This window comes from Setaria italica, chromosome III, assembly GCF_000263155.2.
Source record: "Setaria italica strain Yugu1 chromosome III, Setaria_italica_v2.0, whole genome shotgun sequence".
Classification (NCBI taxonomy): Eukaryota; Viridiplantae; Streptophyta; class Magnoliopsida; order Poales; family Poaceae; genus Setaria; species Setaria italica.
Window position 1 is genome coordinate 26,210,209 of NC_028452.1, and position 16,552 is coordinate 26,226,760.

The following is a 16,552-nucleotide window of genomic DNA, read 5'->3' on the forward strand; positions in this document are numbered from 1 at the left end:
CGTAAATATTATTATACACCTAGACATACACTATATTTAGATGTATAATAATGTCTATGAATCTAAAAAAGCTAAAGCGATCTACAATTTGGAACGGAGAGAGTACTGAGGAAACTCGTATATTTTATTTTGTGAGCAAAACGAAGTCTGGTTCTACGCTCAAGGCGTGCATACTCATCTGACTTGATCACAAGACCCATGTATCCATTTTGCAAATGAAATCAATGTTTGGCAAAATGAATGAAGAAAAGTTATTTAACACACATGCTTGAGACATCAGTTCAGTCATCTATCTTTTCGTTGTCAAGAGAAGACCAAAAATCTTTTCTTGTTGGTGTTTCTGTCGAATTCAATACTTGTTTCAAACACAGTTGAAGTCCACGGGACAAAATCTAGCTCACATGCATGCATCAACACATCACTACTACTTTCTACTGTTCTTTACTGGCCGCATGTCTCGAAGATTCACGGCAACCTTGGAGTTGACACAGAATTGAAAATAAAGAAAGATAATCAAATTTGTGCTTAGAATAAGACTACTCGGTGTGTTAGAATTCAAAGTCCATGAAAGCTTAGTTCTCTGTATCAGTAGTTTCATAGTTTGTGTGGTATCTGACCCCTCTGATAGCATCACAACCAAAACCATAACAAAGGGAGATGACGACTCCATAGAGATTCCTATCATAAGGATGTTTGGAGATGGAAAAGTATTGCTCAATGGGAGAATTCGGAATCCATTATAACAAAACCTAAAGTTCATTAACATATATCAAAAAAAAAGGAGAGAACTGAAAATTAGTCATCAAGTATATATAGCGGATGTTCAACAAAGTTACAACTGACTTATTATTTCTTCTGATAACATTTTGTCCTACAAATGCCAACAAGAGAATGATATTATTTACATTAAAATGTTATTCAACAATTAATCAATGTGTGGCAGCTGACAAGGCAACTGTAGGTGTTTATTCCTCGGTAATGGGAAAAAACTAGCAAGGAGATTGTCACCACAGCTGATGACCAGTAGAACAGACGATCAATAGCATCGATTGACTGTTTTTCAAACATTGGTCAGAAAAGAGTACCATGATATCGACAAGAAAGATACCGTCACTACTTCCAAACTTTTACTATTCACTCAGTAAATCGAAGACTTAAATTATTTATGAATGAAAACCACGTTTATTTTGTTTAGTTGAAGTCCTTTCAAAGTCACACTTTATGTGAAGTAAATGTGCGGAGACTTTGGGGCTGTTTGCTTGCTGGCCACAGCCAGCCACGTCACAATCTGTGGTGCCAAAAAAGAGCGCCACAGCTGCCACAGACTGTGGCGTGGCGAGCGCTGGCGTGGAACTGACCCATTTGACTAAATTCATCATATATGATTTTGGTTAGCTAAATTCGGGGTAACCAACAAAAATGAGAAGGATGATATTGGCAACATAACCAGGTCATACATATATTTATGATCAAGATGTCACTTTTTTCATGGTTAACACAAACGCTAAATTTCTTATAATAATGATAACAACCACTTTAAATCATCTGCTCTGTTTCAGAAAGATCTTTCTAACTTTCATAAAACCAAGCAAAATGGCCATCTTCTAGGGCAGTACCAATTAGTAGTACAAATTGAGCCACCAACTTCTCATACAAATGAGTCCAAAATAAACAGACAAGTGAACTAACTGAAGTAAGTACCATATATTTGACCCCGCTAAATACTTTTGCTGTAGTTCCCAGAGCCAATCAATACATCAGCACATCTGCAGCTAGATGATTTTACATTTTATTTCTCAAAGTTATGCTTGTGAACTTTTTAGCCAGGGATAAAATTGCATTTGTCAACCAAAAGTAGGAAAAGATTATTCCTCTTTGATTCACTGATATCCTTAGTGAACCTTTAAACATGTAGTGGTGGGTTAGTCAATTATCTGACCAAGGACACCTTCTACAATGCTGATTCACAAAGATAACGATATTTTGAGCCGTATGTTATTGTTGTCAAACAAGTGGCCTGTGCCATGAGCTGGTTTGCAAGTGGGACAAGCAACAGTTTTTTTTTTCTCTTTGTTTGAGATTGAGACAGATGCATCATGTATGCAATTATCCTTTTCAGACGGCACTTTCCGATTCCTTTTCATATTTATTGAAGAGTAAGCCATGCACCCTTGCTCAGTAGCACAGGTATTTCGATCTCCGATTTTAAATGAAATGCCCATTGACTCATCCTCCAGCAAAACAACGTATGCTGAGTAGGTGATCCGTAACCCTTTCTGAGCACCAACTGCAGGTGTTGAAGTATATACGTGAATTGCCAGCTCACCTCGTAAACTTAGGGTGTGTTTGGTTGCATGCACCACATGATGCATGCATGGATGATCCTGTATGGGGTGGTTCAACCAATTTGCTTGTACCATATGGTTCACTCTAATTAGTAGAATAATGTATTAAGTGGGATGGCCTCATCCTGGATGAGTTGGTCTAATTCACCCAACCAAACAAAAGGATCATTATTATTTTGAATCATTTCATACATGAATCAAATGATACAACCAACCAAACAGTTACTTAATCTTTTATGTTGAATTCGTCGGTGCATACAACTCGAAATGGTGTCAGACCCAATGGTCTCAAGATCGAATTATGGCGAGCGATATTTCCTATTTTCACGTTTGGACCTCAATTGAAGTGCTTAATATATAAATATGTATTTGAAAACTTTGGGGACTTGGATGACACTTTAGGACAAATCTAAGCACCGCCTAAAAAGGATATAACGACGAAGAACATAAGAAGACTCTAGCAGTAACAAAACAAACAATTTAGTCTGTAATTTTTAAACTGAAGGAATGCATGATTACTAGAATTGAGCACACCAGACCAATCTACTTACTTCCGCCAAAATAAGAATGCATGGATATCCACTTATTCACCCCAGAATAGTAGAATCGGATTCAACTCGTTGTTGCGACATCAGTCCGCTTAGTAAAATCCATGTTGCTAACAACAATCAAAGGTCTTTTTGTATTTTGTTGTTGGTGACAACAAAACAAACAATTTCCATAGGTAAGGGAAGGATTAGCACAAGTATTACACGAAGCCCGTGCTTGGCATGCAAGCTGAGGAAGCTTCTGTTCTACCAGAAGCAAAAGTTGTACTAGTTCGTAACTGATGTACTTGGTTGTTTTTCTTAAGTTTGTACCAGCTCAAGTTTTCAACTACTTTTTAGAACCTTCACACCTCTACATACATCAGCAATAAAGTGTATACAAATGCAAAACGAAATGCATGATAATCTATGCTTGACAAGTTCTTAGTATAATACTGTTTCTATCCAGGAGTATTTGGCCCAGTTCTTAGTTAGAACATATCCTTAACATTTGTTGTTTGTTCCATGCCATATATGCCTAGTCACAAATACTTGACGTTCCCAAATATGGTTCCGATGAAAGTTCTAAAACTTTGAACTATCGACAACTTAGTTTGGAAACATGAAAAACTGTAGTATACATTTATCTAGAAAATAATTTCATAATATCAAACTTTTTGTTGATTAAATATTTTCTGATAGAAAATAGTGGTGTAAGCTATTTTTTGGAGAACATGTCGTTGTCTGAAATGTCAAAACATCTGTAATTAAACAATTCATGGCAAGTCAACTCTCCGTGCTTAGTTCTCAGAAACAGAGTATAATTGCAAGTACAAGTAGGTTCGTCACCACAAAGGATGATCTGTACATAGACAGTAGAATGATTTACTAGTTTCTCAAACATTGATAAAAATAGTGTGCCATGATAGGGATAATTCAATAGCCAACGTAAGGAATACTTCAATTATGAGTGAATAGGCCTCGCATATATTTTTTAGTAAACTGATAATTCAACATAATTATCTCCTCACGGTCGCTTTTTATGCGTGCAAGACTTGACTATATGAATCAAAGGGAGCCACTTGACCAAAATATATTTGATGTGATTCCACAACGGAAAATCCGTGGGCACATGCTAGGTTCAATAATTGATTAGTTAGGAGTAGTTGTAGGTTGTAGCATTTTTCTAAGAACTCTACCAAGCGTTCGTCTAAACCCTAAAGGCTTGTTTGGATACCTCATGTTAAAGTTTAACAAGTGTTAAAATTTTAACACTCTCAAATGGAGTGCTAAAGTTTAACACATTGGGGTGTTTGGATGGTGTGTTAAACTTTAACACTTTTGATGGGAAATGACTCTATTGCCCCCTCATTTATGGCCGGTGGAGAGAGAGGGAGGAGAGAGAAGGGGGCAATGGTGGAAAAAAGTGAAGAGGGGGACCACTTTTAACAAGTTTAACAACTTTTAACACCCCCTTGAGGTGTTAAAGTTTTTAGGGTGTTAAACTTTAACACCTAAGTTTTAACCCATCTGTTTGGATCTCAAAGTGTTAAAATTAGGATGTTAAATTTTAACACCCTCAATCCAAACAGGCCCTAAGCATATAGATAGATGGCCACTCTGCACGTTAAATGGATAGGCTCCCTGCGAAAAGAAAACGTTTGGCCCACTGCATATTTTATCTGCAACACAGTATTCTTTAGTCAAGCTAAATCAATCATCAGAGAAAGGAGAGTGTGCTATCTGAAACATATATAGCTTATCCGGTTGCTTTAGAATCTATAATTTGTTAACCTTTGGCTCGCTGCATTTTAGATACGTATAAATGTCCTGTGGCTAATGAGATCAGTGGAGGGATTGATTATTGAAGATGATATATCAAATATAACCAGTTCAATACTAAATGAGCTTTAAACATGTTGTAATTCTCTCTCAGAACGAGTTCAAACACTTCTAATTGACTGTTGCTGGTTAACCACTCAAGCACCTGCTATTTCTGCCAATGGAAAATCACACTTATGGCAGTATAAACGAATTGCAGCAGAAATGTATAGATAGGAAAAGAAGGTCAGGAAACTAACTCAGACTCTCTTTGAGCGCTGCCTTTCTCTGAATATTTTTCTGTTCTAGTTCCAGAAGTCCAACTGAAGATCAAGTAGTCTTGTTTCCCAAGTTTCCAGATTCCTTCTTCTCTAGGTTACATTTCTAGTTTCTTAGTACATCAGCAGGTCTTGCTTCCCAAGTTTCCAGATTCCTTCTTCTCTAGGTCACATTTCATAGTTTCTCAGTGCATCAGCAGACTTGCCACCAATGCACGTGTACAGCCAGTAATTCAAAATATTATCTTGCATACTCTTAAAATACAGATTTTCATGCACTAAATAATCATTGAGTTGGTCAATCATCTAGGAAGCAAGTCATAGGATGTGATAGTGATTTCTTTTTGAAACGAACTAGGAAGCAAGTCATAAGATGTGATAGTGATTTCTTTCTGAAACGAACTAGGAGAGCTGCCGATTATATTAAAAGCATGTAAGGTCTTAGACTGGGTAGAGCACCAGATCCACCAAAGTAGTTTCCAACAGTTATCGCCGACTCAACTCAACTCAAAACAAAAAAGAACTCTATGACCGGTCGGATTGAGACATTGACGCAAGTCACGCAACGCTAACGCCTGAGCAGTGACCACCATGCCACACCACCACCACCCAACAGAAAAAGCTAACAAGTAACCCTTATCGCCAGCGCCGTCGTCCCCGACGATATCCCACATCGAACCAGCTGCTGCCACACAAGACTGGCCGCTGCAGTCCAGCCGTGTAACTACCGGAGCTTCTCCACCGTGTCGCCGTCGTCCTCAGGTCACACACACGGTCATCGATCTCGCAATCCACGTCTTTGTATCAGCAGAAGTCAAAGGAGGAGCACACTGCACCACACCGAAAAGGCCACCGCTCTGCAGGACCCAATGTCGAAGCACCACTACCGCACCGTACACACCAAATAATCAAAACACCGCACTGGATCCTAGCCCTCCTAGGCAACTCGAAACACGTGGGGGCTTCGCCACATCCACCGCCGCACACCACTCCTCGGACACGTCACCTTAAAGTGAACGGGGGCCTCGCCACTTCCGCCGCTGGACTCCACACCAAGGATCCGGACTTGCTTTGCCATCAGGGGTGACATGGTGCCACCGAGCTACTCCAATAACTTCACCTCCACCTTGCCGCCATCGGAATCTCAACTATACTATATGCGCAACTTCCTGCGATAATGGCTCCCCACCACCACCGGCGTAGATCCTCACACCACCGCAACGGCACCATGCGAGCAGCTGCCGCGACACCAGCATGATCTCGTGGTCCTCGAGCTGCCGTTCCTCCTCGCTTGCGCGGCCATCTCCATGCCACCGTCCTCCGCAACGGTGCCCTCTCCACGTTGCTCTTCTCCACGGGCCGCCGGCGGCCGCCGCACGTACTCCGCGTCTCACCTCCGACGTCTCCTCCGCTTCTCCTCCTGGCGGCCCCTCCTGCCACACGCCTTCTTTGCCAACTGAGTTGTTTAGTTTATACATGAACAGGGCACGCGTCGCCTGCCCCTGCCACATGTCAAGGGGATTTGAGGAAAACAATGTGCTGCGTAATCTGCTGGTGTCTGAACTGTTCAAACATTGTTAACACGAATGGATCAGATGCCAATGCGACTAAGCAAGTGAACTCAACAAAGGTTATCCGTTCTCTTAGGTCAGGAATATCTTTTATCTCCTTTGAGTGTTGCATGACCTCCGACATGCTACTTTAATCAATAGTAGAAAGAAGAATTGATTGAATATTTTATTCAGAGATCCTATTTAGGTGGCTGATACATATGTCATATGCTGCCCACGTTTCCGCAGCGTAAATGTCAAGATGTTTATAAAGGTTAAAGCTCTTTCAATCAAGGTTAAGGGCAATAACCGTGGTGTCTATGCCTCTACGAGCAAATTTGATTTTCTTGCCCACCCTCATCTTGATTTTGTATAGAAAAGTTGAAGGACAAGCAAGGTGCCTGGATGAAATTGCTCCCCTCTTTAAAAAGAGCTAAATGGCCCCCACATGAAAAGAGTTATAAAAAAAGGTTCAACATGAAAACCAAACTGCTTTTCTACCGATCGACCCCTTCATCGACATGCCATGCACCTGCAGCATTTAGGGTCCTTGCCTCCAGCCTATAACTGCAGCCATTCTATTTCCAGCTTGTTTTTTTTCATTAGCACTGCAGCTTAGCTGATAAACAAAATTATTTTGCCAGCTTTTGGTTAGTCTACGCAACTCGAAAATTTAACTGAAAGACTCTAGGCGAAGCTGGACCATTTAACAGTGTAGAGCCCACAAAATGGATATTCAACATAATATATGCTTGTTTGATGGCAAAATGAAAAAAAGGGGGTAAAAATGAATTCAATCAATATACTGAAACATTGCCAAATTGAATAGTCCACTTGGTTTTCTCAAGCAGATACTGAGTACACTGTACTTTGAAGCATCCAAATTAGTTTACAAGATTTACTTGATAGCTCTTGCGCACAGCTGAATCCCAATCGAAAGCAGCAGTCTCAGCCCACTCAAGTTGCTGGGACTGACACTAGATTAACCATAGCTTCTGTAATTACCTGAAAAAAATTCAGTCATAAAAACACCTAGGGAACTCTATTGCATCAAGAGCATGCAATTCAAACTCAGTGGCACACAGAAAGAGGTCAGGATGTGTAATCACCACATGGTCAGTGGAAATTCAAACATAGGGCCTGTTTGGACCTATTAGTGCTAATAGTTAATCGGCTAATGGCTCATAGCTGCTAACTATTAGCAGGGGATGTTTGGATCCACCTGCTAGTAGGTGGTTGGATTTGGATGGTTGGTTTTGAGCTATTAGCACCTATTAGCAGCCTCCTACCAGCTAACAAACTAATTGTTAGCAGGGTGAGGTGCTAATAGTTAGCATGCGGCAGGCTTGTTTGGATCCCCATTTGCTAATTTTAGCTGCTAACTATTGCACTAATAGATCCAAACAGGGCCAAAGTGATAAATGTATACATCACCAAGTAATTGAACCCTGAAGTCTCAACACCACGGAAAAAATATCATAGGGATAGGATTTCTTACTTTATTAGTATCAAACTTTCTTACCCTGTAATTCTCCTAACTCAATTCATAACTGAGTGTTATTGGTTGGCATCATCATTTGCCTCATCGGAGTCAGAGTCACTTGCATTGTATCCTGAAATTTAGGAGATGGCAGGGAATAGAATAATTAACACCACCAAATATATGAATACCTTTAAATGAGATTAATTAACTCAAACAAACTTTAACGAAGAATACCTGGACGTTTCATGCCAACCTTCAACGCTGAACTCCTGTATTTGGATGCCCTGTCCATCCATTGTCTTCCCTAATAAAAAAACAAGGAAACAGAAGGATCAGAATATAGATTTGTAAAGCTATTGGTGCAGTTTACGACACGAACTTTGAGACATCATAGACAGACAGACAAAAAGGAGATACATAATTGCACTTTTATTTGTGATATATAGAATAGATACTAGACCATGCAAGCGCATACCTAGACTCTACTATGCACTATGAAAATACAATGACCAAATAATATAAGATCGTAAAAAAATTTGGTTAAAATAAAGAAAACTGGATCATCTAAAAGCACTGCAGTCAGAACACCTTGTGCTATAGGCAGCCAAATCGTGACCTGAGCACTCCACTGCCCACCTAGCTCCTAACCCTGTTCTAAAACAACATTAAAAAGAGAAAAACTTGACCACGGAGGGAGACTCTCCCTCTCCTAGGGCCTTGTTCTAAGGAGGTGCCGTGCTAGGAACCCGGGTCAGGACGAGAGTATCAACGACTTCCAGAGTTCAACGCTCTAACCAATCCACCGCAAGAAGCATGACTTTTTTTTTTCAAAAAAAAAAAAACAACATTGCATGATAATAAGCACACACAAGCAACCCGCAAGTTCTCATCTCCTAACAGGAACAAGGTGGCTTCTCATTATAAAGAAGAAACATGCACCAAAACTCGAGTTGAAGATGACAACCACACCTCCCTCCCCCACCAACTGACTCAGTTCCTGGGAGTTCCACTTGCTACATTCAAACTACTATAGCTCATCGAATAATAGTATACTGATCTGGTAATACTAGCAAACCTAGTACTAAATATGTAAACCTCTTAATGCGTCTCAAGAACTCAGACATCAATGATTATAAAATGGTAAAAGATTGATAAAACTGTGATGTGATCCTCTAATGGATTAAGAGTGGTCAGTTCTACCAACATGCCTACTTTCAACAATTGTCGTGCCATGGTGAATGTGTACCTTGTGTGCAATATTTACTTCTGAGATACCCAAACTTCAAAAGGTGGATAGAATGCCATGTTCATGCTAACAGCCTCAGCATCACTCGGCTTGCTTACATACTCAACAATAACAACAACGTAGCCTTTCAGTCCCAAGCAAGTTGGGGTAGACTAGAGTTGAAACCCAACAAGAGCCACAAATCAGGGTTAGGGCACATGAATAGCTGTTTTCCAAGCATTCCTATCCAGGGCTAAATCTTTGGGTATATTCCATCCCTGCAAATCTCCTTTTATTGCTTTTTCCCATGTCAATTTTGGTCTTCCTGTGCCTCTCTTCACATTATTGTCACACCTTAGGGTTTCACTACGCACCGGTGCCTCCGGAGGCCTTCGTTGGACATGTCCAAACCATCTCAGCCGGTATTGCACCTCCGAGGCCATGTTCCGAATGCAGTTTGCCATCTTCTCCCACATGTTGTTTGCGTCCTCTCCTTCCTTCCAAGGACCCTCTTTGATTACCCTTTCCTTGAAGACCTATGACATCTCCTCTTTCAGTTTCCACCACTTTGTTCTTGCAATCTCGGCTTGTTTATCCCTGCGTGCGCGCATCTGAAAACGAAAGTCCGCCACCACAAGCTTATGTTGAGAAACAACACATTCCCCCGGTATCACCTTGCAATCCAAGCATGCTCGTTTATCCTCTCTTCTTGTGAGGATAAAGTCAATTTGGCTATAGTGTTGGCCACTACTAAAAGTCACTAAATGGGATCGCCTCTTCCTAAAGAAAGTGCTCGCTATCATCAAGTCAAAAGCTATTGCAAAGTCCAAGACTTCCTCTCCCTCCTGATTCCTACCACCATACCCAAAACCTCCATGAACCGCCTCGAAGCCTGCACTTGTTGTACCTACATGCCCATTAAGATCTCCTCCTATGAAAAGCTTCTCGCTAGAAGGTACAGTTCTAACCAGGCTATCTTAATCTTCTCAGAAAAGCCTCTTAGCACTCTCATTGTGGCCTACTTGGGGGGCATATGCACTAATTACGTTCAGGACCATATCACCAATGACAAGCCTAACTAGGATAATCCTATCCCCTTGCCTTCTCACATCCACCACTCCATCCTTGAGACTCTTGTCAATCAAAACTCCCACTCCATTTCTATTTGCAGCTGTCCCTGTGTACCAAAGCTTGAAACCGGTATTGTCCACCTCCTTTGCCTTCTAACCCTTCCATTTAGTCTCTTGAACGCATAAGATATTTACACGCCTCCTAGTCGCTACCATTCTTACAGTATTGATGAACAATAGTCACCAACTAGAATGTGCTTTACATACATTTAAGTTTATGTATGTGTATTTTTTCAGAACCATAAAAGCATATCCCACAGATAAAGAAAAAAACATGCTTATACTATAGAAAATGCATAATCAAATAATGAGTAGACCCACCAAAAAGAATGATTACAAAGGTGAGAGCTCAACAACACATCATTTTGGAAGAAAATTGAGACAATATCTTATCTCATATATATCTTTTATATGTTAATAAGTTAAAGAAGATTTCACCTAAAACAATCTCAAATTCACATCTCAATGGAAATTGGAAAATGATCAGAATTCAGAACTAACAAAAGAACTCCATAACCCGAGCGAAGTTAAGCATTGTAAGTCGGTTCTTGTGAGTGGAAAAACAAAAGTAAAAACAACCAAGAGCAAACTTTTTATGTCAATCAATCTTAAGCTCCAAGAAATCCCATGCAAGACGCAAGCACAAAGATGAAGTTAACAGTGAAAATATACAATTTTATCAACAATTAAAGGCAGGAGTCCACACAATTCCTATGCAGCACCAACAAACACCATGGCTTGTGCTTGAAACAGTTGTTCTTGCCAGCAAAGTGCTTACAAGGACTAGAAAAACGGCAGTTGGCCAGTCTGAAACTATAAAAGCTTTTTGACTCCCATGGGGAGCATCGCAACTGCAAAAAAGTGCCTTAAGGGTGGATCTGAACCACTAGGATGGATTGTGATCATACCACGAATGCTAAATCTTAATGCTGCATCTGGCATCAGTCAGAAAAGAGAAACAGAGTTCCACACAGGTATCTGTTGTGTTTTAATCAGAAAACATGGGCCCCTTGATCCAAGTCCGTACTGATTTAGACCCCTACAAATCTGAATCTTGACTTAATCCAGCAAACCCAGTTTGATAACCAAGAGTCACGAGGTTGTTTGAACATGGGAAGTACATCGCCATGGAAGGAGAAACTAAGCTTAAGGAAGCTGAATCGAATCCGCATCTGACTAAACAGACCAAACAAGGAAGCTGAATCGAAAGAAATCTCTTGTTAAAGAAGGTAGGCCGCTATACCTTGTACTCGTTCTTGGGAACCCCGTAACCCGAGAAGAACATCTGCGCGACGAGCACCTGGTTGGCGACGTCCCCTTTGCGCGCCTCCTTGAAGGCGTCCTGGAACCAGCGCTGCACGCAGTCGCCCACCACCTCCGACAGCGGCTTCCGCTCGCACTCGGACGCACCGACTCCGGTAGCGCCCTCCATGGCTTCCTCCCTCCCGACAACAATTTCGTCGCCGGCAGCGGCCACGGCAGCGGCAGCGGCAGCGAGGGTTTCGGGGAGCTTCCTCCAACCTTCGGGGGGAGCCGCAGCCGCAGCCGCCGCCGGGTTGGGCAAAATGAAAGAAAAGGGGAGAGGGAGGAGACGAGGCGCGAGGCGAGGAAAATACAAATAGGCGGCGGGCGAGGGGCGTTCGTGTAAATTTGAGGTGGGCTTGGCTTCGGGTTCTGCCCGTTTCTGCAACTTGCCTGCGCGGCCTGCTGGCTTGCAGCGTTGGCAGAAATAGCCCGTCGCCGCACGCGGTTTTCAAAGCGGGGTGGTCTATCCTATGCTCCCTCGATCTCAAAATAAATACACTATGAAAACAAATACACTAGGAGAGAAAGTAGAAAAAAAATAATCTCATTTCTAATTGTGCATTTATTTTGAGATAAATTTTGAAGTCTAAAAATGCACTTATTATGTGATGGAGAGAATACTCCCAACCGGACACCCTCTACGGCTCCAGCCGTTTCCAATCCGTAGGCATAGCGGGTCTCATAGTGCGTTTTTTTTCCAAAACGCGCATGTTCATATACGTGCAACATACACACTTATGATACACGCTCTACTGCACCTTTGAGCTAACGGATTTTAAAATTGGTGAGTACCATATATATTTTAATATTAATGAGCATGTCACCGAGCGCTACTAAAATAGTGTTATTAATTTAAACATAGAAGTATATGTGCTAAGTTTATAACTTAAACTTAGGTGAGTAAATTTCATCACAAGAAAATTTACTAGCTAAGCTACGTTGAATTCACTAAGGGAATATATCCAAACACAGAGTCAGGGATGAAATCTATATGGATTTATGTTGGGATTCAAATACAATGTAAACATATCGCTCCTAGAAATAATATACTAAAAAATTATAAATAAATAAATAAAAATAAATTAATAAATAAGCATATAAAAATATATTGTACATAAATAAAATACTAAATAAAATAAAGTATTTAAAATTTATTTACATTAAAAATATATATGTTTCAAACTAAATCAAAATAATATATTCAATTACATATCGATATTTATTTTGAATACCGATCCTAATTCGGATGAGGAAAAACGAATTTGATATATCAACTTTAATTATCATATTGTAAATGAATATGGATACACAAATATTTATATTTATGTTATAGCGGATACTAGGGAGCTGCATCAGTGCAGTTGGCTGATACTCTAAGGGGGTGTTTGGGAGGGGGTGTTTGGGAGGAGGCTAAATTTTAGCCCCGTCACATCGAAGGTTTGACACTAACTAGGAGTATTAAACCTAGACTAATTACAAAACTAATTACACAACCCCTAGGCTAAATCGCGAGACGAATCTATTAAACCTAATTAGTGCATGATTTGACAATGTGGTGCTACAGTAACCATTCACTAATGATGGATTAATTAGGCTTAATAGATTCATCTCGCGATTTAGCCTAGGGGTTCTGCAATTAATTTTATAATTAGCTTATGTTTAGTCCTTCTAATTAGTATCCGAACATCCGATGTGATAGGGCTAAAGTTTAGCCCCCTCCTTCCAAACACCCCTAAGTGTGTAGTTGGTCAGCAACTGTTCAAACATCGGTACTGCAAAATAGCCTTCAAAGAAGGCCGTGATGATTGCCCCCTACCCCCTAAAAAAATGTTATAGTGGATACTATTTGGAAACATCTATTTCCACCCTATAGGCAAAGCCCGTGGATATTGCTCATTGTTTTCTATCTTCACCTCCAGAGGCACGTTGTCTTGGACGTGCTTTACCTATTTAGGTTAGGTCCAAGTTCCCATCACGATACTATTCTTTGGTGTCATGAGCTTTTTTATTAGAGGTTTTAGGCAATTAATAAATTAATAATCATTGTACGATGTTATCTCTATGCTCTAGTGATCCTAAAATAAGTATAGTATTGTGCGGTTTTTAAAGATTGGGTTTCGTATCCAATCTATATCTCCGTGATCATGATGATATATTTTTTTCTCCTACATTCTTCGTGGCGAGAGTGGGGCCTCCTGGGAAGGCCCCGGGGAGGACCCTAGAAGGCTCTCTTTGAAGCGTAGCAAGCGGTGGCGTATCCTGCCATAAGAAGGGCGCAACAGTCAAGGTAGGCTGTCAGTTGGAGCCCTATCCTCGTAAAAACACTATCATTTCGGTTCATCGGACGCGCCTGGGTGCCTTGGGTTCTGATGGTCTCACCCGTGCCGTCCAACAGGCAGCGGGTGCCGCCCTCGTGTCAAGAGCGTCCTACCACGCTCCCAGCCGCCCTTTGCCATAGAGGCAGGCCCACATTGAGGACCCAGGAGATGGCAAAAGGCCTCTCGGGGACTCTGTTAGAAGGGTGGGCCCCACACTGAGGGCTCAGGAAGCGGCGAAAGGCTCCCAGGAAGGTCTCGGGAGCCAGGTTCAATGCTCCCCATCTCGGGATGGTGGGCCCAGGATGATAAAAGCAAGGATTACCAAAGTAAGATGGTAAAATACGAGATTAGCGTACAGATGATTTATACAGGATACTCCGGCACCGTGCATACCAAGGCAAGGAAGCGTTAGGGCAAATGGGAGGTGTGTCAGAGGAACTGTAGCAAGGAGGGTGGCCGTTGGTGTCGATGTTTAGACCCGGAAACCAACCAAGGGGGTACCCGAGGTAGTGTTTTATGCGTGGGGCTCGCCAAAGGCTATGAACTCGAAGGTGAACTCGAACACACAATTTAGACAGGTTCGGGCTGCTTATATCATGTAATACCCTACGTCCTGTGTGTCTTGTACAGGATAGACAGACAACTTTAAGCAATAGAACACACTGGACATAGGGTGTTATGCTTTCGAGCAGCTTGAACCCGTCTACAAACTCTGTTAGCAAAATCATACACTAACTACCCTAAAAGCTTCTCGAATCTCTACGCACGAACTAACCCCCTAGCCGGATCTCTAAAAGGGGGTCCCATCGAATCCCGGCTCTCGATTCTTGCCCATTGTTAGCTGGCGCGCCAGGTAGGAGGATAGTGGTGCGTTGAGATTTGAAGCTTCCCATCCATGCAGGGGCAATGGGGAGCCGTTTCGAGCGTCGCTAGGCTCACCACAGTGAGTTAGATGGCGAAGTCAGTGGTGGGCAAGAAACACTCCACCGACTGGTGGCAGCATCGCAGTTAGCGACACCCATCCTAGCTCCACGGCAGCCGGACGCCGTAGCTTCAGCACCGTCACGCATCAAGACTCCCTACTCGACCCACCTCCGGGAGGAGGCAAACCAGCACACCGAGGCAGTAACTCGCCGACGTGGCACTCGCGCCCACCGCCGCCTCGACTTTGACAACCTACTGCCGGGAGATGCCCTGGTGTCCGCCCAGGCCCTCCTCCTGTAGTGATACGAGGTAGGCTACGCTAGCGTAAATCAAAAAAAATCTACCGCGTATTACCAGGAAGAGCTGCCGTATAAGGATCACGGGATTACCACTCGACGCACTACTGGTGCGGAAGATGTAGATATGCGTCGGTGCAGTGAAGACGATCACGTAGTCGTACGTAGTCGATCAACGTAGTCGTACGTAGTCGATCACGTCCAGCAGCTCCTCAGCAGCTCGTCCACGTGCACAGCAAGATCGTCTCCGGTGCCGCGGCTCGTCGTGGCTCGTCGGCGGCTCGTCGATGGCTCGTCCAAGTGCTGCAGGCGCAACACCTCCAAGGTATCCACACGTGCAGGGAGGAAGCGTCGCAAGCCGGATTGCTAGATCCGCGAGTTGCAACAGGCGAGGGCGTGGGAGGCGCGGCAAGTGTGTTCAGCCAAAAGGTGTAAACCCTAGGGCGCCCCCACCCCTCTATTTATAGAGGTTCCTGATGGGCCTCTGGATCCGAGGCCCATTAGCACTCCTAAACCTAATCCAACTCGGATCAAATCCGAATTGGGCTTCCAGCCCCTTAAGTGTGCGACCCTATGGGTTCGGATACGTATAGACATGGCCCGAGTACTCCTACTCGGCCCAATAGTCGGTAGCGGCCTCTAGCAAGACGTGCCAACTCCTATACGCACACGAAGATCATATCAGACGAACCATCACAACATAATATACATGCTATTCCCTTTGCCTCACGATATTTGGTCTAGCTTCAAGCCGACCGCTCTTTCTCGATCCTGTGATTCGGAATCCCTTTGTAGGTTAACTCTTAACCGTACGTAGCATGGCCATGCATTTTCGGATCCGATCACTCGAGGGGCCCAGAGATATCACTCTCAATCAGAGAGGGGCAAATCCCATCTTGATTGACCATGTCTCATAGCATGCTTCTTGACAAACCCGAAAGCTACCTTTATAACTACCCTGTTACGGCGTAGCGTTTGATAGCCCCTAAGTAGGTCAATCCACATCTAGAATACATGCGACAATCTCAGGTCTAAGGACAAAGCGTATATGTTGTTTAAAGAGAGAACTACTTCTCGTGTTGGGTCAGTCCTAACACATGTCTCCACATGTGTCCACATTATTAGTTCAACATCTCCATGTCCATGACTTGTGAAACATAGTCATCAACTAATACATGTGCTAGTCTAATATTCATGTGTGTCCTCACATGAACTCCGACTAGGGACAACTTTACAATAACCATACAAGTAAAGAGTTTCACATACAATTCACATAATTGCAAATCAATTCAAGTAGCCTTTAATGGATATTCAATGAACACAATATACAAATCATGGATACAAATGGAA

The 16,552-nt window shown here is 42.4% G+C and overlaps 1 protein-coding gene across 2 annotated transcripts; it reads right to left on the reverse strand.

Annotated features, from left to right (window-relative positions):
• Nucleotides 1-7,250: 7,250 nt before the first annotated feature.
• Nucleotides 7,251-11,981, reverse strand: LOC101777264. 2 transcript variants are annotated; one of them, XM_004962361.4, is made up of 4 exons: nt 11,603-11,981; nt 8,239-8,308; nt 8,044-8,134; nt 7,251-7,516 (listed from the first exon to the last, which is right to left on the reverse strand). In XM_004962361.4, the coding sequence occupies exons 1-3, from the start codon at nt 11,789-11,791 to the stop codon at nt 8,079-8,081; spliced, it is 315 nt and encodes a 104-aa protein (XP_004962418.1). In that variant the 5' UTR covers nt 11,792-11,981; the 3' UTR covers nt 7,251-7,516; nt 8,044-8,078. The 2 variants fall into 2 exon arrangements, with proteins under 2 accessions (XP_004962418.1, XP_004962417.1); XM_004962360.4 differs by having other exon boundaries at nt 7,251-7,526; nt 11,603-11,980.
• Nucleotides 11,982-16,552: the final 4,571 nt, after the last annotated feature.

Bases quoted from the DNA above. Each gene is read 5' to 3' on its own strand.
- LOC101777264 (XM_004962361.4), bottom strand. From the start codon at position 11,791: ATGGAGGGCGCTACCGGAGTCGGTGCGTCCGAGTGCGAGCGGAAGCCG. The intron at 8,309-11,602 runs GTATAGCGGCCT...TTTTTTTATTAG, and splicing joins TTCCCAAGAACGAGTACAAG to GGAAGACAATGGATGGACAG. The intron at 8,135-8,238 runs GTATTCTTCGTT...CCTAAATTTCAG, and splicing joins GGTTGGCATGAAACGTCCAG to GATACAATGCAAGTGACTCT.